The following is a 25,673-nucleotide window of genomic DNA, read 5'->3' as shown; positions in this document are numbered from 1 at the left end:
TAATATCATCCCCTCCCCTTAAAATAAATAAATAAATAAAGCAATCACCTGTATCTCCGGCCTTAAACTCCAAAGACACACACGAGACTGCTGCTCTCTCCTGCTACATTACCACGGCGACCGGACTGTGTGTGTGTATGTGTGTGTGTGTGTGTGGGAGGAAGGGGGGGAGGGGTGTGGGGTTTGGCGGGAGATATCCAATCTCCTGTGGGAGGCCAGAGTTCACGGGGGCCTTTCAGCCCCACGTTGAATAGCGCCCCGCTGGGCAGCGTGCTGTAATGGCGAGCACAGGGGAGGGGAATGAGAAAAACCACAGGCGCCTGAGTGGCTCTCGGCCTTCCGACCGGCCCCTCCCCCTATTCTAGATGGGGGGGTGGGGGGCCCCCGTAGGAGCCCTTCATTGTGGCCCCCGACTCAATGTGCAACAGGCCAGGAAACCGCGGCACTAAAAGACACGCCTCGTTCGGTACGATGACCCCGGCGCGGAGATGTGTTGTGTGTTGCATGCTGGGAGATAATTCCTTCCTCTGTAAACATGTATTGGATCCAAGCTGGCCCAAGAGGGGTTTCAGAAGGAAAACATTAATGACTGCCACAGAAAAAAAGGAATGCATGAAGGGGGATTTACAAAACTATACAAACCGTTCCATAGAAAAGCCTGTCACAACGACCGCCCAGATCGGCTGAGCTGAATGTTCGCTGTCACACTCGGGGGAGAAATCTGCTCGAAAAAAAATAAATGCCATGAAATGTGAAAGGAAGAGCATTATTCAATTAAAAACGTTGGTAACTCTGGAGCTATTTAGAGAATGTGCCCTTCTTTTTGGTGCTTAATACCAGTGGCTGAAGGCTGTTCCTGCACAAGGATCATTCTAGAAAGAGTGTTGCCAATGGGGAATATTTAACACAGGGAGATAGATTAATTTGCTTGCAAACGCCGGTCTCAGTTCAAATTAAAATCTGAGGGGATATTGGAAAAGATAAATAAATACTAACTTACGATGTGTTATCCCAAACTCACAAAAGATGTCTCTCTTGTCGGACAATAGCTTGTTCCACTGCACGTTGCTCGCAAAGACAAAATAAGATTGATTGCAAACTTTATTGCTTAAAAAGTCTAGCCTAAGAGTGTTTTAATGATGGCAACTTCTGAAAAAAAACGAATCCCGAGGACAAAGGATGCGGCTATTCTGCCCAATCGGATGTCTAGTGGATGCATACGGCCTCACTATACAGCGTCAAGCCCGGCTTAGGAATTTTATCATTAGACCGCAAAGGTACTGATGGTATGTGTGCTTTTAAAATTAATGAGTGAAGCACTCTGACTTTTAGTCTGTCTAAAAATTTCATTAAGTTGCATTATTCACGCGTCTCGGTGGCCTTGAATTAATAAAACCGCTGGTATCATACTATGAATTCATATTACGGTCTGAGCGGAGGGTCGGGTTTGGTGCTATAGGTTTCTTTACACAATATCCTAAGAGACTTGCAGCGGAAAAAGTTCACAGACGTCTTCATTTGAATCTGAACTTTTGTAGGTAAAGGGCTCGTCTTGTTGAAGAGTCACACACACACACACACACACTTGCGTGCATATATGCATGCAAGCATACATCTCTCTCATGCCTCCTTTCACACAGACACACACAGGCACATGCAAATACGAAAGATCGATAGAGCGATAGATCACTGGAAAATAATATCGATGAGGACTATAGAGTCTGCTATAAACAGTGGTACGCTTTTTTGCTAAAATCTCCAATATATTCATAATTCTAGATATTTTAGATTTAATATTTACTTTCTTTAACCTGGCAGTGTGCCAGTTGAAACTTCCTCCTTGACGGTCTGTATTTGCACTCAACATCTTAACACGCTGCGGGTGAACCCAAAAACAAACAAATCTGTTTATCTTAATACCTCATCTCCCATATACTCTTTATTTATTTTTTTGCTTGTGGAGACTAAGAGGGTATTCAGTCGCCAAAAAACTGCCTGGCTCTCCCCCAATACATTCCACTCCCTTCCAGATAACATTACAAAATATCACTGATATATATATATATAAATATATATATATATATATATATTTGTTTTAGCTAGCTTGTTGCTACCGCGTTAAGAATGTCGTGTCTGAAGCCCCCCCAAGGTTGAACAAAAACAATTTTACGACCATCACAGAACGAGAAAAAGAAGAAGGTTCCAGCAGATAAAACAACTCCATGACCCATTGTATTTTTTTCAGTTTATTTCTTTCCATTTATTTAGCTTTATTTTTCTCAAAAAAACAATATCTGTCAAACTCTTGGAAAGGTATACAGCCTTTCTCCCAACAATGAAGGGAAAGCAAGATGAAAGCTGTGTTTTTTGACTCAATGAGCTCAGAAAGGAAACATAGCACCTAGCGCCAGGATTAGATTAAATACAATTAAGACACGATCAATTAAATGTCTGGCATAGCCACGAAGTGGAAGAAAGTAAGTAAGGACAATAATCAAGATGTTTTTATTTGTATAGCCCTTAATCACAGTTACAGTCTCAAGGGCAGCACAAGCCCAACATTTGAGATAACCGCTATCCCTTAGCCCTATAAAGGGCAAAGGAAAACCTACCTTAACCCAAAGGGAGAGAGGGAACCTGGAGAAGGAACACAGCCGAGGGTAACCGGTAACCGTAAGGACCGGGGGAAGAAGTAAAGACGAAATAAAAGGCGGGGAAAGCAAACGCAAAATGCTAATAAATATATTTATGGGACCTATTCACTGGCTAGCTACGGGGCTTTTGCTAACAGACTAAGTTATAGGAGAACATAGCTGATAGGCTGGAGCATAATGTCTATAAATATGACTGCTGTGCTATTGATACAAGAGATATAAATGTAAAAATCAATGGGAAATGTCTGCCAGACACGGAGCAAGAAAACCATGGAGGAGAAATGTGGGCCTTTATTCCAATGTTTGATCCTTTATCATGCTTTATTAAGTCAACTGTGTATGTTCACCTAAGTGTGTGCATGGGGTGTGTATATGTATGTGTGTGTGTGGGCAAACAACATGACATTTTTACACATGCACACATCTCTCTCTCTCTCTCTCTCTCTCTCTCTCTCTCCCTGTCTCTCTCATTAAACCCATGCACACACACACTATCTCTCTCTCACACACACTCTAATGGAAAGACCTCATAGCCGAGTTGTGGACCCACCGCCATTAAAACTAAAAACTAATCGTCACATGACCTCGGACCAGGGTGTGTAAACGTGTTAGTGCGTGTGTGTGTGTGTGTGTGTGCATGTGCGTGTGTGGGGTGGGCTCATATTGGAGCCAATAATGGTGGCTAATTGCAGCTGGCATTGTCCTTTTCCTTCCTCTCCCTTGCCTTTGCTTGACGGGTGTGAAGTGAATGAGTCAGGGGCCCCGCGGTGGCGTAATGCAGGAGCAGCGGTTCAGATGCCCGCTCAGGGGCCCCTGGCCCCACAGCCGGGGGGGGGGGGGGGGGGGGGGGGGCGACAGAGGGATAGAGATTTAAGGCGAGTCAGCAGAGTCAATAGACACGGCGGTGAACAGAATTGGCACCACGTAGCCGACGTGTGTGTGTGCTTGTGTTGTGTGTGTATGTATCCTTAAATGTCACCCACATGCGCACCCACATGAGCGCACAAACACATACACACATGCGGGCAAACACCCACATACACACATGCGCGTACACACACACACACACACACACACACACACACACACGCATACGCACATGCGCGCACATGAGCACACACACACAAATGGGCCTTCACGTGAACACACACGCACACACACACGCAGAACCGAAACCCTGAAAATACAGACGACTTAATGTATCACACACACACAGTAATGGCCATAATAAGCCTGAGTAAATTGCACTCACAAATTAGTCACGTAATCTTCCATTTGAGGAAGCTCTAATTCGTGTAATTGGGCTTTTATGACTTATATAAAACTCAATGTTTCTCTTTTCTCTTTCTTCTCTCTCTCTCTCTCTATATATTGTTTTCTTCTCCCCTTCCTCTCGGCGTTTGTTTTGTGACACCGTGTGGCTCCTGTCGGGGGGCCTCTGTATCGTCTCACTCCAGTGCACATCTCACTGTCCCCCTACGTCCTCCCCCTCCAGACAATGAGCTTTTGACTGAATACATTATCTGAGCTGTTGTTCTGTTTGTTGTTGTTTTAGCATCGAGGAAAAGCGAATGAATTATTAATGGCAGGCAGACCAAAAAAAGAAAGAAAGAAAAACAATAGCCTACAACTCTGCTGTTGTTGTTATTATTATATTTATATTTTACTTTCATTTTCTTTTTTTTTGCACCAGAAACTTTTCGAGTCCACCAGCTCCATCCAGAGGCCTATTAGACCCAACACGCAGCCCTGTTTGGTAATAAACAATCGTTTTGAAGGATCCTTTCTTGGAGACGACGTGAACATAACATGCTACAAAAGAAGTACGACGTTGATGGGAAATTGTGAGGGAATAGAATTGGATGTAAACATCTCAGATTAAACGAAAAAATTAAAGAGGCTACAAATTGAAGACAATGAACGGCGGACAGGCGCGGAGCAGCTCGCCCATTGGTCCAGACGCACCTTATTGTTTTGTTTATGCAAATTACTTAAATAACCTCCTTGCATTGGAGAGATAACCGTGTGGAGTTACGTTTAGTAGGCCCACGTGTGCTCGGCGAGAGTTGAGAGTTGACGGCGTTGTCACAAATAATTGTATAATAAATGAATATTTATTATGATTATTATGTAAATGTATCAATGATATAATTTAAATCAAAAAAACGTTTGTGACGGAAATATGTATGTTATAAAAGAAATGGACAGAAAAGGTGTGGCCTATGCGTCCATATCAGATGGTTGAGAGTTAATTCTAGGCCAGGGAATCACAGACAGACGGACTGAGGTATTTCTAGACGGACAGACAAAGCAAGTTGACATAAATGCGACAAACAGTTACAGCAACCGTTTCTGTCATGATGAACAATAACGTCACATTATTGTCACATCAAACATCTTTGTTTAATTCAACTTTATCCCCCCATTACGTGTGATGCGCCAATGAAACGCCAATCTAAAGCAGTGATTGCTCTGCCCCCTCTTGGTTCTGAAGCGGTACTGCACCATCAACTCGAGAGTAACCTATGCCTTTCTTTCGGGAAGTCAACGTTTGATGGGGAGTTTTTAATAATAATTGGCTACAGTCAACATTTGAAGAGGAAAAATACGTGTTTTCTTCCATAATGAAACTGCATTATCTCTAAATGCAGTTGAAATGTGATATTTTGTTGTTGGGTGACATCACCAACATAACATTTATTTCTTTGTCTACCGAAGGGAAGATAGAACGAAATACTGCATCCATCTATCAATTGCCAATTCAAATACTCTCGTTGTGTTTTCTCCTTTGTTAAACACACACACACACACACACACACACACACACACACACACACACACACACACACACACACACACACACACACACACACACACACACACACACACACACACACACACAAACCAAAACAAAACCAAAGTTGTACTGGTTGTCGTAGGTCAGCCAGAACCATGGAAACAACCAGTCCTGGGAAAACGAAAAAAAAACAACGTGAGTATCCTCCCAAGTCCCGCATCTTCCACTCTCCACCAGAGGTCACGTCTGCAGGGGTCACCCAGGTTCAGAGACGGACCTGGCCTGAACGCCACTTCCCCCCTCGCGTTTGACCTTTGGACCGGAAGCAGCCCAGCTCTGCGTCGCGTAGCGCTCCATAGCGCTCTGGCGCAGGCTGCGGTGGTGTCGGCACCGACCGCGGCCTGCGCTGAATGTGGTTCCTCCCACTCCGCCCAAAACTGGCGCCAAGATAGGGAATCGTGTGAACGCAAGTGTGTTCGGAGGTCAACCCCTCTCTCTCTCTCTCTTTCTCTCCCTCTCTCTCCTCCCTCTCGCGGGCGCTGGCATTGTTTTATGGGGAGTCTGTGTGCGGTGATGGGGTTGGTGGAGGAAGTTGTTGGTGGTGGTGGAGGGAGATGTGCTTATAGGCCTGCACAGCCGAGTGCGTTCTCAAGGTGAATGGGCAAGAATGGTGTGTGTGTGTGTGTGTGTGTGTGTGTGTGTGTGTGTGTGTGTGTGTGTAAGGGGGTTGGGGGGGGGTGGATTCACGTATCGATTATTCCAGAGGAGCTGAGGCGCAGAGAGGTGTCATCATGTAAACAACAACCATACGTTAGCATGAGCCCCGCGGTTAACACACACACACACACACACACACACACACACACACACACACACGTTCCCCCAGGGGAACGTGTGCCTGCAGGCCTTCTGTGTGTGTGTGTGTGTGTGTCTGTGTGTGCGCGTGTGCTTTTTTGTTTCAGCGCGGTTCCTTATGACCTCAAGCAGCCTGCGGGCGGGACCCGGGCGTGTTAGCGTAGCGCCAGCTAGCGGCGGTGGATGGCGGGCCACATGAGTGCGCCGTCGGTGGGGAACACGCAGGAATACATGCATGATTAACGGGCATTACCTCCACCACCGTGGGGGCCAGCTGGTGGTTAGCGCGCCTATTGATTTCAGATCAGCTCCATTGTGTGCGTGAGCGTGTCGGTGAGTGTGTGTGTTCAGCTTGCGGGGGTGTTAGTGTGGGTTAGTGTGTGTGTTGGTGTGTAGTGTGGGTTTGTGTGTGTGTGTGTAGCGTGCATGGGTGTTGGTGTGTAGTGTTGGTTGGTGTGGGTTGGTGTGTGTGTTGGTGTGCAGTTTAGCGTGCGTGGGTGTGAGTGTGGGCTTGTGTGGGTTTGTGTGTATTGGTATGCAGGTTAGGTGTGTGTGTGTGTGTGTAAGTGTGTGTGACGTGAGTGGGTGTCGGTGTGTAGTGTGGGTTTGCGTGTGTGTGATGGTGTTTAGCTTGGGTCTGTGTGCGTTGGTATGCAGGTTAGGTTTGTGTATGTGTGTATCGTGCGTCGGTGTGTAGTGTGCGTTTGTGTGCGTGGTGGGGTTTAGCTTGGGCTTGTTTGTGTTGATATACAGTTTAGGTTTGTGTGTCTTTCTTTGTCAGTGTGCATGTTTCTACAAGTCTCTCTCTCTCCATCTATAGGTCTCTCTATCTAACATCCGAGCCATGACATTGCGTCTGATTATCTAAATGTCGCACACGCTGCTCTACGGTTCATCACTCGGCCAATGATAATCTGATGTCCCAAGACAGGCCGGAGGTTGAAAACACGCTACCTTTGCGCGTGTTGTGTTGAATCAGCATACGGTGGAGATCTCTCTCACACACACACACACACACGTAAGGCCAGAGTTGCCACTAACATTAAGATCATCTTTATCTCCCTTCTGGGCGTGCAAGCTTCCCTTCCAGCTCTCTCTCTCTCTCTCTCTCTCTCTCTCGGGAGCTCTCCTCCCTTCGGGACACTAATGGCATTCTCCATGACAACAGCCGCATGACACCGGCGTGCCCTTGAGGTCCAGGTGACCCCTCCTGGGGAGGGCTGCCGCCGTGGCAACCCAACAGCAGGGGTCGGAGGTTGCGTCCCGTCATTCCATCGCATCACCCTTCCGAGAGAGAGAGAGAGAGAGAAAGAGATAGAGAGACAGAAAGGATTGGGAGAGAAAAGAGAGAGAGGATTGGAGAGAGAGCGAGACAGAGACAGAGACAGAGAGAGAGAGACTTGAAGCTTGCCCACCCGGGAAGCCGAGCAGGGTTTTAGCCAGGGGCGGTTTTGGCTCTGGACTCGCGTACCGGCGCTCCGCACCGTGGCTCCCAGGCCAGGGCCAGAAAATCAATACCTAGAAATAATACCGCAGATTTCTTTTGGCACCCTCGAATAGGCCAACTTCCCTAGCATCGCCTCAAGTGTTCCGGTCAGTTAGACGCACACCAGTGTGTGAAACAATATTATAAATAAAGAAGGAAAATCGGACGAAACTTCAAACTTGGCTCATTGTTGTTATATTGGTTTATTTATTTTTTTTGCCATCATCACATTTATTCACATCCACCATGAGGTTTATTAGTCTATATTTATATATGAATATGTATGTGTGAAATCTCTTTGCAATATTGCATGGACATGGAAATGTGCTTTGAAATTAAATTAGAGTGCATTTTTTACACATTGCATATAATGCTTTACTTAGGCCAACACTGAAAGACGCCGTTATATATATTAAGCCATAACCAGTGTCTCTGGAAGCTTTCATACAACACATGAGCCCCATGTTCATCAGCAGCCAACACTGCCATCGAGTGGCTGAAAACACACTTGCATTTTATAGCCTTGTATGTTAAACATAGGTTCACTTCCACTCTATTTTACAGCATAAAAAAAGCAAATACATTGTCGAAAGCAACATTTGACCTCAGGTCCACATTGTGTTTATCTTGAAACACAAGAAAAGCCCCCGAAACAAAACAAAATAGATACTTTCATGTCACGCATACATTCTCTTAAGAGAAACTGAAACAGGAAGTAAAAGGAGCAAACAGGAAGTGAGGCTCTAACAGGAAGCTATGCGCTCAGCCTCTAGCGTGCCATACCTTTGGTCATGTCTATAACAAAAAGTAATGTTTACGTTCCCCGTGTGAACAAGAGTCACAAACACGGGACGGGACAATCCATAGCGTGCCAAAACTAAAAATGTTAAGAAAAGGAAAAACATTTCAAAGATGACAGACATTTTGAATGAAGTCACTCAAGGCTAACCGGGTGAGGCTCTGTCTCCATGGCCACCTGTGGCCCACTTCAGGTCACCCCGGGCAGGAGCCGCTGTTGACCGAAGACTGGGGGAGCCAGGAGGGCACCTGAGAGAGAGAGAGAGAGAGAGAGAGAGAGAGAAAGAGAGAGATCTGTTATATGATATAAAAAAATAAATATATATAAAAGAAAAAAAAATCTATCTCAATCCATATATAAGATATCTAGGCTAAATCATTCCAAATGATATACCATCTTTGAGTGGTGTTGTAAAGTCATGAAATTAAGATATTGACTTATTGCAAGAGTGTGAATTTTGACTTAAAGAGAATATGCCCCAAGAAGTTTTACTCCAATACCAACCTCAACATATTCTACCACCAAACTATTAACGTAATGAAAAGTCAGTTGGACACTCAAAACATCATGTGCTTTATATCGATCTTAAAAAGTCTTCATATTTATTGCTATGAACACATAAAAAAAAACCGTCCATAACCAACGATAAAAACGGAGGCCCCTTACTGGGTTGGCTCCGGAGCGGCTCCTGAACAGGCTCCCGTAGCCACGCCCCTGGACCTGGGCCGAGCGCGTCCTCTGCACCGCCAGGGCCACCGCCTGGGCGAAGCGGGACGGGGCCGTGCTCACCCTCTTCAGGGGGGACGAGGCGTCCTTCGTTGGGGTCCCCGGACCGCCAGGGGTCTGGGTGGAAGAGGAGGGTGGGGGAGGGGGAGGAAGAGCCGAAGACGACCGGAGCAGGGTGGATCGTTCGTCTGGCACGCCGTCCTGGTCGTCGTAGGCAACGGGCGGAGGAGGCGGAGGGAAATGCTCGTCGTCTTCATCGGGGACTTCGTCGTAGTCCCCCTCCTCCTGGTTCTCCTCCTTTTGGACCCCCTTGTCTTTCACCACCACCGCCTCGTGGACCGACACCTTGGCCTCCGTGTCGCGGACCACCTCGTCCTCCTCCACCTGGACAGCCCGTGTCTCGGGTTCAGGACCGGGCCGGTCCACCTCCGCGCTCCCGTCTTGAGATCCAGAGTCTTGCGGGGCGGGACCGGCCACCTCCGCCTGAGAGACGTCTACCTCTCCCCGGACCCCGTCGGAGTCTGCGCTCAGCGAGACCCGGGCCCCCCCGTCGGCCACGGGACCCCCGGCGGCCGGAGAAGAGGTCCGGTGCTCCGGGCTCCCTGGGGGGTCACCGTCGGCCCGGCTCTCCCCGTCCTCCGGGTCCCATCTGGCGGTCGATATCCGGTCGTCCGGGACAACCAGGCCCTGATCCACCTCGTAGAGGCGGTGCTTCTTTGCGGGCACCACCTTGAACGTGGTCATGCCCTTCCTCTGCAACGCATCCCCCCACACCTCTGGGTGTGGGGGGATGCCACCTTGCCCACCAATCAGACACCTGGGCCCCAGCAATGGCTCATGGGTAAGGGAGACATCCTCGTGGCCTTCTTCGCCGTGTGGTTTCGAGAAGGAAGCGTCTCCACGACGTCGGTTCGGCAGCTTCCCATTGGACAGGGAGGAGTTGATGATCTGGGAGAGGACGGAGTGACCCTGAGAGAACACTTTGCCCGCACGCTGGGGTTCGGGCAAAGAGCTCGGGCCTGAGTGGCAGCCGTCGTCCGGGGGTGGTGGCAGGAGCTGGGTGGAAGAGGAGGAGATGGTCGAAGAGGAGGAGGTTGATGAAGAGGAGGGGAGAGGGGAGCCCGTTCTGCTGCTGTCGGCGGAGTCGCCCTGCGGCCTCAACTCCCATGTGCGATCGGAGTTAGAAATCCCTGAAAGGCAACGGACAGTTTCAAAACATAACACGGATACAGTGAGTGTTGTGTTGTTAATATCGCTTAAGAATTGGTTGGATAAACATACCACCTTGACAGTTTTGTTTCATTAAATCAGTTTAGATTAGATTTCCATTCATGAAACATAAAGACAGATATCAACTTTCATCATAAAGTCTCAAAAAAAGACATGCAATACATCACAATGATATCCGTATCCTATAATAGAAATTTGATTTTTTTACTTGCTAAATTTCTTTATTACCGAATCAATTTAAACTTAATTCAATTCAAGGCAATTAAAATGTTCATCATTATGGTTCTGTAGGCATGCCAGTGCCAATAATTAATACATCATCCTATTCCAGTGGAAACACGTTTCAGTGTCATTAAGCTGATTCATAGTTTACTCAGCACCTGAATAGGAAAATGTAAAATGTAGTCTCTTCTGATGAAGACATCAGCTGAATGACTAAATGTAAATTAATTAATGTTTTAAACAGGATCGCCTCGATTTCCAGTCTCTTCTTGTGGTCGTAAAAGAGAGCCTGGAGGAGGAACCTAACAGTGAGGGCTGGCCTATCACTACTGGTGATTGGGCGGATTGTTCTAGACAAAAGTGGAAGGGAGGAATGGGCAGCTGGATGGACCAATGACTGGCTGACACCATGGGTCTGAAGGGCAATGACAGTCAGAGGCTGAACGGTAAAAGCCACACATCGGGTCAGGCGAGAAACTTGACACGTTTTGGATCTGGTTTGTGAAGTCTTGATCTCTTTTTATTAACATTAGATCACCTTAGGGTACATGATTCTAACACTGTTTTATGATGGGAGGTTATTACCATGACTTAAACTTATTTCTGAAACACGCACACAACTTTAGAAAGAACAAATGAAAAGAAAAATGGTCAAATGCACAATGTTCCCTTGGATGTAAGAAAGCGCAAAAACAAAAGAAGCTATTCTATTGTTGTTCCATGTTGATCCAAAAAAGGCAACAGTCCACCAGAGTGAGAAATGTCGAAGATCTTTTACAGAATTATAAGCAAGCAAAATACATCGAGGAAAAGCAGTTGCAGAAAAGCAGTTGAAAATCAGTTAGACAAAAAATCGAAAATAAAAAACAGCATGGGGCGCTGACAGTAAACACCACACAATGGTAGAAGCCTCAAAATAAACCACAAAAACACACACACACACACACACACACACACACACACACACACACACACACACACACACACACACACACACACACACACACACACACACACACACACACACACACACACACACACACACACACGAGAAGGACAAAGCAGACACAGGAGGAGACCACAGCAGCATGCGAGTGAAGACCGAGAGGAGGAGGAGGAGGAGGAGGTGCTGGAGGAGGAGGAGGTGGTGCTTGGACAGGAGCATCAGAGGAGGTTGGAGGAGGAGAAAAAAGGAGACTGCAGGAGCAACCCCCCGCCCCTCCTCATTCAACCCCCCCTTAGGGTTACATCTGAGTCTGGAAGGAGAAAAACACCAGATTATGGACCGACACCACCACCTCCACCAACTGCCGACTCCCCACAATCACCACAGCAGTCAAGAATGTCTGTGGTTATTGCTGCTGAATGTTCGGCCCTTGTAATTACCTCAATGTTTGTTTTTTGTACGTACTCAAGCACTTAACCATTCTAAAATGTACCTTTTGTTTGTAAGGATTCATATGCAGTAAAAATGGCCCTTTGTCATCGTCGTTGATTCAACTCGATACTTTTCATGATTTAATAATTTTGTAATGCATTTGAGTGGTATACGTTAGCTTGTGGCTAAAGCCGACACGCCAACCATGTCCGCAAAAATGTTGCGTTTCCCGCCGGCGCCTAACAGAAGCGCGTTCACAAAGCCAGGTCACGATTGGCTGCGGTACATAGCTGAACCCCGCTTTAATGAAGAAGGCATCCATGGTGGACCGTTGGGCAAAGTATTCAACAGCGTGTACTCCCAGTCTCAGCGGCTGGTCAGACATGTGTAGGAGTACGAGCTCGTAAGGAGTGCTAGGTGAAAGAGTGATCAACAAGTAGGGGGATGGGAGTCACATTTTCACAATGGATTTGTGCCAACGCAATGGTATCGCACACACACTCAGACACACGCACGCACGCACGCACACATGCTGGGGCAATTAGAACAAGCGATTGCTGTAGCAATTAGAACAAACTCTATAGGAGAACCAAAATAAAACACATCTAGCTAATTATATTTAACCCAATGGCAAATGGCCTTGCCTTGAGTAGCACAAGGCTATGAATCAATGAATAAAACAGTCAAATGAACAAGGGCGGGGTGAAGTGATGGTGAACCCGGCCGGGGTAAAGAAAAGGCACATCAGATTTATTTAGGCATGAGGATTAACAGCCTCAGACAAAAGACAGATTAATCTTGACCTCGGCTCGGACCTCAAACATTTCATGAACCGCCCTCGGTTGGGGGGGGGTGGGGGTTCAATGTGACAGGGTTAAAGGGGTCGACTGACAGAATGCCATGCAGTCAAGTGGATTTCAACTCCTTACTCTGCAATTTAGTGCCATTTGGCATGACATTTTAATCTTTATTAAACTTCTGCCCCTCCGCCTTCCTGACCTCATGTAACTCTAGTGTGAGTTGGGGGGGGGGGGTGGGCTTTGAAACGCACCACTCCAAATAAACCTTTCCTCAGATTACTGTTAAAACTATCTATAGAGATTAGGCGTTGGCTGCATTTCGTCTGCGATGTTTCCCCTCACCACCAGGGGGCGTGTGGTAAGTGGCAGGCTGCTTGTGTAATAAAACCACACCGTAGTTAACCATCAAGTCCTTTAGCAGTTTCACTCATCCATAAAACTTTACACATATTGCCCAAGGATGCCTACAGGCGAGCTGCAGGGCAGACATTGGAGATTCGAGAACCTTTCTGGGACTGGGTCCAACCCTCCTACCGCCAGACTCATCACGTCTCCAACTACGAGGGCATTGTAAAACCTAACCTTCATTCAGACTTTGCTTTTGCGAACCTTGTTATTAAAACATATACTTATTGTCGAAACACACACACACACACACACACACACACACACACACACACACACACACACACACACACACACACACACACACACACACACACACACACACACACACACACACACACACACACACACACACACACACACACACACACACACAATGCCCTCGTGGATGTAAGAAAAAGAAAAAAGCTATTCTATCTTTTTCTAAAAAAAAGCAACAGTCCACCAGAGTGAGAGATGTTAACCAACTTCTACAACATAATAACTTTGTTATTACAACTTGGGTACAGCATGTTCTGCGGAGCTTAAACCAACACAAGGCCCCTTTAGAGAAGGTTCCTCCACGGCCACGGTCGACGGTTTGTTTACCTGCACTCCCTTCAGTGTCAGCAGGCAGGCTGGCATGGGAACCGGCACAGGGAGGTAGCGGTGCTTTCCTCTTGGTCCTCCTCAAGGTCGTGTTGGCTGAGCTCTGGACGCACAATAGACAGACAGACAGTCGGAGCGTCACCAAGACTGGCTTGGGGCGGTTTCGGAGCAGTAACAGTCTATTTTAATGTGTTCTTTCAGTTCGGATTGCTAACGTGACATCAATGGCCGACCTTCGGTGGGTGTAGAGATCTTGGCTGATATTTCCAGAAACTTATTTTTCTAATTTTAATACTGGTACTGAAGGCGCCTTTTTATATGCACGAGACAAAAGTCATGTTCTAACTGTACAAATATTTGAGTACAGTTCAAACACAAAGTTAATATCCAAAGATACATGCTGTTCTCACCATGGCAACCACAGGTATGAACCCTAACTTGAAGCCATGCATCACAATGTAAGGCCCTTCTAAAAACCCTTACCAACGGGCTTTAGCACATTTACATTGTCACGTGATTTCTGTGCCCCTCCTCTCCAATTGCCCCACCTGCCATACCCAATTGCCTTTGTATTGCACTGCCCCTTTGCATCTGTGTATAAAACAGTATTTAAAACACAAAAACAATGTCTCTTTCATTTGAAACTTAACATCTCATGAAACCCATTGGAAACTACAAGACGAGCCACAACCAGCATTCATCCAATACCTACATTTAACCATTACAAATGCATTATGGGAAGTGTACACCCTTAAGCATTTAAAATGTAATGACTACATTTAATCGCCTTATCCTAACAACCCATAATCCAACATCTAAACCGAAACGTTTCAAATGAATCATGTGAAATGGACACTTAATAAGGGTTTTGTTTAACACACACTTACGTCCTACAATGTTGTTCAATGACAAATGTACCAAACTTGCCCGACGACCCAACCCAGTCACCTGGGGCTCTGTGACCCGGAGGCCGCTGATGTTGTCGGGCACGCTCCGGGACGCCACTATTGGCGGCCGCGGGGCAGGCCTCTTCTTGGTGGTGCAGGGCGTGGACGGGTCGGGGGAGCAGAGTCCCAAGGTGCTGGCCCTGACTGATGGAGCCTCCTGGAGATCCTGAGACACAGGCATGTACACCCGGCCGTCCTACAGAGCAGGGAGATCATAGCGCTTAGTCCTGCAGGTAAAACCAACGTACCGTTCAGGTTGCCATGTTGGAGAGAGGCTAGCATGCAAGACTTGTTATGAAGTATTATTATTCTACTGATCATATCATTAGCAAGACAGTATAATATAGTTTGGGTCAACTCGGAGACGACTGGTGTTGGTGTTATTATTAACATAAAACAAATTATTGACATAAAAGTGGGACAAAAGTCAAATGAGATGTTTTGAATATTATCGAAGGAAAAATTAACATCGAACCTCAGAGTCTGAATTTGGTCGCCTACCTTGTCCTTCTTTCTCCGGAACAAACTGAGGAATCCGATGTTTCCCCCCCTTTTCTTCTCGTTTCGGGAAGGCTGCTGGCCTTCCCCACACCCTGTGTCAAACATGTCAACGACTACTAAACGTTTATCCAGCAGCCTTAAAAGACAATTAATAAAACACGCTCACATCAACATGCCCTCGAAACGGTCCAATGTTCATCCCCACTCTACAGCACAGCCAGTCATCTGGCAACATATGGCAAGCGTGCGGTACCTGTTGGTGGATCCGTCTTGGGGGTCTCGGATGCGTGGAGGACCTCCAATGACGCTTCCGCTGCTGCTGCCGTTTCAGAGCAGAAGGACAACGAGATTAGTATTCAGGTGTGTGTGTATGTATACTGTATAGTACTATACACTTGTGTGGAAATATTGCCAAGACGTTGCAGGTGTTGCATCAACTGCATTGTCCCCGAAAAAAGAAGGCTGTGTTTTTTGTAAAAAAAATAGAGGTGTATTTTATTTTTTCAACAAGTTGAGAGGTTAAAGAAGGGACTGTTTGAAATAGTTGGTTTCAGAGGACATCACCATTAGCATACACACCATCACAAGCCGGTATTCTACTATACGACAGGGCTTGTAAATCAGAATTCATCAAAGGGGTTTAGTTAGTGATCTTCCACCATTTTGAGAGCACTCAAGAGAGCTGAATTACTGTAAAAACGTATATATACCTAAATATACCATAACCCAGACTAATGAAAACGTAATTGTGCTACCTCTAGCATGAGAAAAGTTTTGGCAGTCCACACAACAATGTCTCTCCATAATGACAAATAATTTAGGATTTAATAATAAACATGACCAACATCTTTTAATACCAAAACAATAACTAACATTCAAATGCTCTTATGCTTCCAAGATGGAGGCGGTCATTGTACAAGCCCTGTACTTCTTCTTAGTGGGCCACATTAGTGTTCAAGCAGCTCACCGGCTGTATCTTTGGCAAACAGTTCCCTGATCCCCAGGTCATTAAGGGACTTCATCAGGTCCAAAGGCTCCTGGGTCAGGGAGTCTCTCAGCAGAGCCGTCGACGCCGGCTGGAACTCGCATTTCTGGCTGATGGCCGACACCAGGTCCTCTAGCGGCACGCGGGGACTCACACGCACCACCGTCTTATGAGACTTCCTGTAGTTCACCAGGAGACGGACCGTCGCCTGTGGACAGTTAGAACTACGTTAGACTTTAAGTTGCACGGGTAAACTTGCTTATAAACATACAACCCCCCCCCCCCCCCACACACACACACACACACACACACACACACACACACACAATTTACATTACTCAGACGTTTTACTTTGTGTGGAACACTCGCTAAAACTATATTATGAAAATTAAGACTTATTTACTAATGAAAGTTACTGGAAAAGTTCAGGGAATTTGCATACACTGTAATAATGATTCAATGAGCTTTCTGGCAAATATGTATTTCATCAATTTATATATATCGATATAAAGATATATAGAAACATATATAAATACACACATGCATATATCTACATAAATGCGCACACACACACACTTATTTTGACAGTATTCCTTATTATAAGGTATTTTGGGGTAAAAAGGTTACGGTTGGTTGACCTCCGGCGTATAAGGCCTCCTGGCCTTGTCCTCGGACACTTTAGGTTTCAGCACGATGGTGTCTGCCTCCAGCAAGCCAATCAGAGAGCTGGGTTTGAAGCAGACGTTGTTCTTGTTGTGCGACAGGATCTCCACGGTGTGGTCGGAGGGGTTGAGGTGGTACTTTGCACACAGCGTGACTAGCAGGTCTATCACGGGTTTACTGTGGACACACAATTCATGTCGTCACCTCGATATTAGCAACGGAGCATCAATGTTGTCACCTGGTTAAAGCAACATGCACATATAGCTATACTAGTAGCAAGGCAGATGAACAACTGTTATTTATCCGGATGATAAGTTGTATGATAACGTGTTAAATTTAATTTAGGTCTATAGGTCTAATGTTGAAATGTACGACAGGACAGGGTCATATGACAATATTGTGAAATAATAACTCATAGTCCATCTTAGGATATCGATGACAGGCGGATAACAGACGTATGCAACGTTTTCATTACTGTGGCCTAATGTCAGGCCATGTGGCCTATAATTATAACCAAACAAAATACTACCCTGCACATCTTACAACAATGACAACTATTATACAATTCATCCTCACATTAAATGGGCACAAAACAACAGATTATAGCACATTTTGTGAACAAACATTAACATAACATTAACAAAGAGGCGTTGGGGAGCCGACAGAGCCGAGAGGCAGTCAGTTCCGAACTTCCGCTCCAACACGTGTTGCTGGCCGGACCTAATTGCTTAACACATTACAGTCGTAATACTACCAAACTTACCGGACATCCTATCATTACGAGAGTACCAAACAACAATTAACGTCCACGCGAGCAATTATCGTTTCTCTCTACCGGAGCAGAGGTATGTAAGACAGCCTACCTGCCGTGCACCGTGACGGTCCTCTCCAGCCCCGAGGGCAGCACCACGGACAGATCGTGGTCCCTCTCCACGGGATCCCCCTGGTCCTCCATAGCGACATGCAGATCGGGCTGCTACCGTCGCGGCCTATCTGGGACACCTGACGGCAGGGGAGTGAGAGGGTCGTCGTGAGCCTACTATGTGTTTTGTTTATATTATTTATGTACCCGTCCACTTTAGTAGCGTGATAGAAAGGTCCGACCCAGCTGCGGTCTGGCGGGTGTGAACGTCAGTGTGAGATGCCCTTTATGAACTTCGAAACTGATTTTGAAGGAGCAAGGCCTTCTCTTTATGGGCTTGTACATCATCAATGCATCATGGGAGTTAACGTAGGAACCGGGAGTTGTAATACTAAGAGCATTTTCAACGTAAATATACCGTCAACAAGGCTACTATGAACTCTGTTTTGCCATGTCTGACATGAGAAACGCTTGACCGATCATTTCACATTAATAACTAAACTAAATTACCAAAAAGAAAACATGATTACAATAACTGCCTGCGTCCAAAATGAAGGCCGCCATTGCGATGTGACGTCATGCTGTACAAGCTCTTTAGCTTGTGTGGAGTTTCTCACTATGGAATAATTCATGGCTTACTACAAAGAGACAGTGACACCCGTTTATATTATCAATTACAACTTGTACCTTGTTTGTTGCTTCCCATAAGGCGTTAACTAGAACTGTGCGAACCAGTTGGACTGATTGCAATGCCCGACATTTAATGTCAATGTGAAAGTCAAGCCTTCCTGGGCGAATGCCAATTACCTAGATTACCAGGAGCAACATAAATTAAACATTTTACTTCAAAAAGTAAGCAAATACTTTATATATTGTAATGCTTTGAGGCTTCGACATAAATGTACAAATGGGATGTGATTCTTACAATGGGCCATCCCACATGGTAAGATAAAACAATTCTCTGATCAAATCACTCATCGCTGCTGCCTGTGTGACCGCACCCTGGTGTATCCTAACGTCAGGTTCACTAGAGCATGTTTTCACAGTCAGCTGTTCAAATTAGATCATGTGCACTGTTCATGGCCTAACACCCTGCAGCCAAGGTGCAGGCATGGCTGAACGCACGCCACTGATAACCCACAACCCGGGGAACTAGAATTGCACCTCCCGTTTGAAATGGGTTGAACAGTTGAATAGGTAGAAAATCCTGTTGACACTTGAGAAAAAATAGTCAAACGTTAACACTTTAGAAGCGATTGTTATTTAATGACTGTAAATAAATATCAGATGTTAACTTACAACCAGAAGTCACAATAAACACTTAACTAACTGACTTTAACCGTCCACTGACAATTGCCAAATAGTCTACAAGAGAGCCAGTTTGTCTTCAACCATGCTGGCTGAGGACTGTCTAACTCAGGACTCTAGACAAGATTATGGTTCCTCGAGTAAGAAGGATTAGTGTTTTCCTTTTTTTAAATTCACACGTGTCTCTTTCGTTTAGTCTGTGTTGTATAGACAAGACATTGTAGCCCACTTAAAGCACCGTAAATAAAAAATATAGGTCTTACATGCTTACCTGTATGAGGCGATGTTTTCCATTTTCAGTTGACAGCTGTTGGGTGTTACCAAAGTGGTCGGGGCCGGAGAGAAAGAGAGCAAGTGTTCCTTCCCACTAATCCTTGTTTATCCATGCCTTCCACTGAGTCTGCCTCCTCCCACTCATTGGATGACATCACTGACTCAATGTGACACACACACACACACACACACACACACACACACACACACACACAGAGAGAGAGACGATAACATGCTGTTATCTACTCCCTTTTGACAATGCCCATTGTAATTTGCCACGATGTATTTAAAGTTGAGCTCTTGTGTGATAATCATTTTCTAAATACAAGTGCATAACTGGTTTACAAAGTTTGTTCAAATAATTGAATGAATCGTGAAATTACTCATTTCAGATGACTGAATGATGATTGAATTTTTTTGCTTACATTGTATTTATTCACATTTATGTTTTTTATTTTGTTTTGAGGGTTTTCAATACATTTTGGGAATGGGTAATGGTTGAACGATAAATAGTTAAAATACCAGATGAATAAGCCCTATGCTTTGAAGATGGCTGATCTGAGGAGGAACAGCCATATATTTGTTTCATATTTGTTCATCGTTCAATGTTATACGTACTTTTCACATTTCCGCTAAAGATAATGAGTTGTAACATAATATATGGGGCACTGAATAATTGTAAGCGTGCACGTGCCAATGGCAGTAAATATTTGTCACGTGGCTGTTTCCTACAGCCCTCAAAATACATTACAGAGTTCGTGGCCCCCCGAGCGAGCCGTACATTAGGTTTTAATCATGTTAAACATACGGAGCACAGGTTCACAAGGTATTTTGATCATATAATCCTATTTCTGTGTGTGTTCAGTGTACAGAGCTAGTCAGGCTAAGCTAACAGATTGCAACGACTGACCAGCTGGTCTCACCAAATACTTCGGTTTAGCCCTACCTATACTAAATCATCAACACTTAACACTTTAGTTATGATTCAAGTGCTCTATTTCTGGTGTTTAGGAAATCAAAGTGGCAGCCAAAGGCCCTTGGTATGTAATATTATTATCCACTAAAAACCTGCTATTGTCTGACAAGGCTCATGTTTACGTTAATCTGCGTCATTCCAGTGCGAGTTCTGCCACCCACATGTAAACTCCGGAAAGATGTTTCCATTCATCTTGAACTGTGTGTCCACTCAGACACACGGCTGTTTGCATCTACAGAAACAACATGGGGTTGTGAGTAGTAGGAGAACATAAATGCACTTACATATGCCTTTAGATGTGTGGTGGAAGACTGGCTTTCACACTACTGTCATTTCCATTATTTGTTTGATTTTTATGTGGAGTATATTGGCCTTTAGAAAATGGGTTAAATATTTCTGTATGTCAACAAATGTGCTCACAAAAAGGACATGGTAGTGTCGAAGAGTGTCCCAGCCGAAGGTTCAAATCCTAATGTCCACACCCTAAATGAAGTCACCCTTGAGCAAATTAAATAAGCCACTTGGGATAATCGTGTGCCAAAATAAAGATCTAATGGAAAAGAGTGGTTTGATTTCAGTTCATATTGTCTTTTAAAAACATAGAATGATTCAATTTGCGTGGGTGTAGTAGCTCCTCTAAATAGCAATAGCAGTGTATAATGTTAGCCTGCACGCCCTGAACGTGGTGAGCAAATTCCCCGCTCTACTTCTAATTAAACCCTTGCTGGTCACACGCAGGAGCAAAGAGTGTGGAGGACACATGAATACATAGTTAGAATAGTTTGCTTCAACTTGGCGCACATATTATATATGGAGGGTTATTTTGTGTACTTTATAATAATAATGTTAATAGTTTTTCAAACTGCTTTGTTATAAAACTATAGAGACCTATTGCAATGTTGTATACCACTATGAACTCAACACCTTATTAAGATCTGTTTTGTGGCTAGATATTGGTTTTTACTTTTTTATAAAAAATAATTGATATAGGCTATCTGTTTATGTATACCTCCGAAACATAATTGTAGGCCTACGATAGGATATTTTTTTACAGATAAATTATACTAATATAATGCCTGAAGTATTTGCAAATGCTCACTAAAGTAGGTATTTTTGGAGAATTTCTTTTTGTTAATTGGAGTCAATGAAACTCGACAGAACAGTTATTTATTATGTGACACAAATGAAAACAACTGAGTGCTGAATCTCTTCAGTGTATCCACTAGTGGGCGATTGTTGCGCGTGTAATTGAACAACCCAACCACCAGATGGCGTAGTTTACAAAAAGAAAGACCAGCTCAACGACGCGCTGGGGCGTGGGCGCTTCATCACCTTTTTCTAACTGCTAGCCTTCCGAATTCACCCCGGGTTTTTGCATAGTCTACGGCTCTACGCCAATAATTTTGAAATTGCACACGTTTTAATATTCAGTTTTTATTAAAAACATGTATGCTCTCAATCCCCGTATAATGCAACAAGTGTGTGAACGTATTGGAAAACAACAATCCGTTTAGCTTTTTATTGAGGCAATTTTAGTAATACGGCCTACCTAAGACTAGTAAAATATTGTTGTGTCCAGATTTACAAAAAAAAAAAATAGATTTCAATAATCGTATTATAGCCAACGACCATAAGACCCTTTGTTTTAACTTGCGCTGTCCTGAAGTTAGTTGCCATCTCCATTTCGTCGGCATTTCAGCTGTAAATGGCTGCAACCTGGTTTGTTATCGTTTTGTCGTTTAACTCCTAGTGTCCTTCTGCAAGAACAAAAACGATGAGGAATTTATTGATGGCTTTGATTTCAAAGCATGAACTTTAGGTCTGAAGATGAGATGAGATGAACTTTTATCAGAGGATCCATGGAGGTAATATGCGGGGGGAGGACCTGGACATCAAGGGGGAGGACCTGTCCATGCAGGGCGAACCTGGCCATCTTGAACTGGGGCTGTGACATCCCCACCCTGCGTGCGACGCCTTCACAACCGGAAACGCGGATCGATTTTTTCTCTGTTGTTGCTGCTGCTGTATGCATGGGCATTGGAAAGAGCGCCGAAACAACACGAGTGCACTCGGATGTCGCTGTCATCCGTCCAGTGATAGCGGTGGGGAGAACCGATTCAAACCCCTGATCCGTGGCTCTGAAGGGATTTGTTCTCCCCCCGGGATGGGGTCTACATTGAGGACCGACCTGTTGGGCACCGTGAGGCGGGTGAGTCTCCGGGAACACGACGCTCCCCACCATTCAGGGTTTATTTCATGGGGACTGAAGCCTTTTTTATTATTTTAATAAGGATGTCATTTAACGAGGACAAACGTCGAGTACACACACACACACACACACACCGACACACCACATTCAGCACCATCATGTCAGGGGTTTCTCGATTGTTCTTCGCAGTTTATAACCTGTAGCGATTCAATCCAGTAGTTAAATATTTTATTTTGTTTGTTAGGTTATAAGATCAACTGACACGTGTTGATGGTGACAACTAGGTCCACGTTTATAAACAGCCTATATTTTTAACATGGGAGGAGCTGACTGCCAAACTGCGATTTTAACCGACCCAGAGAATAAAAAAAGAATTACTCGACCTGCTTTACACACATGTTGCCCCCTTACAACATGCAAATGTTACTGATGTTACAGCACCCAGGCTGTTACAGATTGAGAACAAATTCCCAGGCTAGCCATTAGCCCAACACACACACACACACACACACACACACACACACACACACACACACACACACACACACACACACAGGAGAAAGAAGCCCACAGCCGTTTCATTTTATTGGTTTTGTTTCGGGAAAACTCTAGCGGCTGACACACACACACACACACACACACTCTCTCTCTCTCTCTGGGACCAGGTCACGCCCAGAAGGGCCCATCATTAGGGTCCATTTAGGGGGCTTCAGGAATGACTGGGAGCGGCTGCTGATGCGGTCCCCACCTTCAGTGCCTTCGGTCGGCTACTTTGTGCGATCATCACTGGAGATCGCAGCGTTTGCTTCTCTTATCAGTACATCTGATCCGACTCGGAAGGGTGTTGCTTGTTGTTGTGGTGGAGTAGGAGGGGTGAGAGGGTGGTGGAGACGCTGGGAAAACGCGGAGACATCAACATGGCGACCGCCTGCTTCCCCCCCGGCACGGCTCCGTTTAAATACAGCGACCATTAAGGTATTCTTGTCCCCCTCAACCCGACTGTCCTTACGTCGTGGGTTGGGGTCGTTTCCCCCCCCCCCCCCCCCCCCCGATGTCTCGAGGGTTTATCGTTTCTTTCTGATTTCGCGACCTCATCAAGTTTTTGCCGCCACCTTTTGTCCCTCAGCCATGCGTGATTGAACGATTCGATGTGATGCTTGGCTGTCGGTGTTCAGGGTGGACTGCGAGGCGCTGTTCCTGTCTGGTCTGGTCTTTGAGGGAAAAGGGATTGATCCCACAGAACCGGTTTTGCAACGCTCTCTTCTTTCAGCACCACGGACAGCGGAGCTGAGGTCTTTCCGGTGCTTTCTCTGTTCACAGCACGACGATGACGTGCTGCCATTCATTAGTCAGGAGGAACCGGGATAAACGTTCTGAAAATAGAGTGGCAGCCATCTCGCACATCTCTGTTGACCACCCCCACCTCCACCAGCCAGAGGGGAACGCTCTTGAGTTGGGTACCCATGCAGTCACAGTGTGTGGATGCTGTTGCTGCAGGCCCAGAGTGGAGTCGATGAGACACACTCCGTGTACACAACCCCCCCCTCCTCCTCCCCCCTCGCCTCTCCTCCTGCTCCACCGCCTCCATCTATGACCCTACATATCATGCCAGACACACCGTTACACCACGCACGTCTAAACACTGTCCGGGGGCAGGGTGCAGGGATGTAACAGCAGATGCCTGCGTGTCTGTGTGTTCTGTTTATAGAGCGGCTCTGTCCAATGAAATGAGAGCATTAACTCACTGATTGAGCATTGATTGTTTATAGGGAGAATTTGTGGTTTACGGTGGCCAGGCCCAGTGCCTGGCCGTCTTGTTGGTGGAATGATTGATTTGTGGTCGTTTAAATGATGATAATGATGAAAGTAATAAAAAAATGTTGCACTTTTAGTGTTTAGTGTTTTATACAGAACAGGTTTTAGTTGTTTACTTTTTCAAGCGTAGCAACCAGCAATGTACTGGTTACTAGTGTTTGAACCCAGAACGTGTTGACGGGTAGTCAAACACCCTTTCCTGCCTGTTTATCATTGAATAATTATTATGTAGTTATAGTATAATAGAACTCATGCGTCACAGAGATACCTAATGGAACTTAGTATAAAATCTTCACAATTTGTACAGTGCCCCTCTTGAAGTAGTTCTAGTGTCAACCTTGTCAGCCGAATGAAAACTAGTTCTTACTAGTACAGATAAGATGTAAACAAAATACAAATCGAAAAAACCAAGTTGTGGTGACATGAAGCCTGTTTTGTATCATGGTCAACTGGTGTCCCCGGTCTCCAACGGAAAAGCATCAGTAACACAGCAGAACACTCTAATGGAACGTCATCATATCATTCAAGTGTCCTGTGTAACTGTTGCTTTTTCGATGGAGATCAGAGACAACCTGTTGCTATCGGTTGGATTTTCAACCGATTTCAATGGTTCCCTATATCCGCCACCGAATCAGAGCCAGATACCTCGCTAAAGCAATCGACGACGTCATCCGCCAATTGTGGTCTAGCATTGACGTCATCGTCGGTGGGGGTTGTCTTGATGTCATCATCGTGTCGTCAAAATAAGGCTGGTCAGCATCCAGCTCACGTTAAACAAATAAGGAGAGACCGACCCAGCCGTGAGATGTTGGAGATATTGGTGGCCCAGGGGGACAGATCGCACCCTAAGGAGAAGCAGCAACAGGGAGAGCGAGAGAGCAGTGGAATGAGAGAACGAGGAGGAGAGAGAGAGAGCGTTAATAATAGGTCTCCGGGGAATGCTTTTTGTTTTTTTGTGGATTAGTGATCTTGTTTGTGTCTTCAGCCGTCTATTGGTGGAACATGCTTGGCCTTTTGGAAGAGAGACACAGACAGACATGGAAAGAGGGCTGTGTTTATGGTGGTGAGGGGAGGCAGGCCGTGCGTCGTGGCGGTGTAACTTGAGACGTGAATCGATGTTCAATGCGGCGTATGTCTTCGCAAAGCCTGCTAATGTGTGGGTAATTTACTGCAGACTAGAGTGGAGTAACTACA

General features: G+C 45.5%; 2 protein-coding genes across 10 annotated transcripts in view; one reads left to right on the top strand and one right to left on the bottom strand.

Moving 5' to 3' along the window:
* Positions 1–7,971: 7,971 nt before the first annotated feature.
* On the bottom strand, positions 7,972–19,634 carry cobll1a (cordon-bleu WH2 repeat protein-like 1a). 5 transcript variants are annotated; one of them, XM_060050806.1, is made up of 10 exons: positions 19,478–19,634; positions 17,900–18,038; positions 17,012–17,213; positions 16,356–16,581; positions 15,642–15,707; positions 15,389–15,501; positions 14,889–15,083; positions 13,941–14,043; positions 9,258–10,507; positions 7,972–8,839 (listed from the first exon to the last, which is right to left on the bottom strand). In XM_060050806.1, the coding sequence occupies exons 2-10, from the start codon at positions 17,989–17,991 to the stop codon at positions 8,786–8,788; spliced, it is 2,301 nt and encodes a 766-aa protein (XP_059906789.1). In that variant the 5' UTR covers positions 17,992–18,038; positions 19,478–19,634; the 3' UTR covers positions 7,972–8,785. The 5 variants fall into 5 exon arrangements, with proteins under 5 accessions (XP_059906789.1, XP_059906793.1, XP_059906792.1 ...); XM_060050810.1 differs by having other exon boundaries at positions 15,389–15,480; XM_060050809.1 differs by having other exon boundaries at positions 15,642–15,704.
* A 2,619-nt stretch (positions 19,635–22,253) lies between these two features.
* The window catches only part of scn1lab (sodium channel, voltage-gated, type I like, alpha b), a 52,729-nt gene continuing 49,309 nt past the window's right edge, over positions 22,254–25,673 (top strand). For all 5 annotated transcript variants that reach the window (XM_060050802.1, XM_060050799.1, XM_060050801.1 and 2 more), the window contains exon 1: positions 22,254–22,664. The gene's annotated coding sequence lies outside the window, so the exon portion shown is untranslated. The remainder of the gene's footprint in view (positions 22,665–25,673) is intronic.

Source organism: Gadus macrocephalus, chromosome 4 (assembly GCF_031168955.1).
Source record: "Gadus macrocephalus chromosome 4, ASM3116895v1".
NCBI lineage: Eukaryota > Metazoa > Chordata > Actinopteri > Gadiformes > Gadidae > Gadus > Gadus macrocephalus.
Note: the sequence above shows the minus strand (reverse complement) of the source record. Positions and strands in the feature narration are given on the sequence as shown.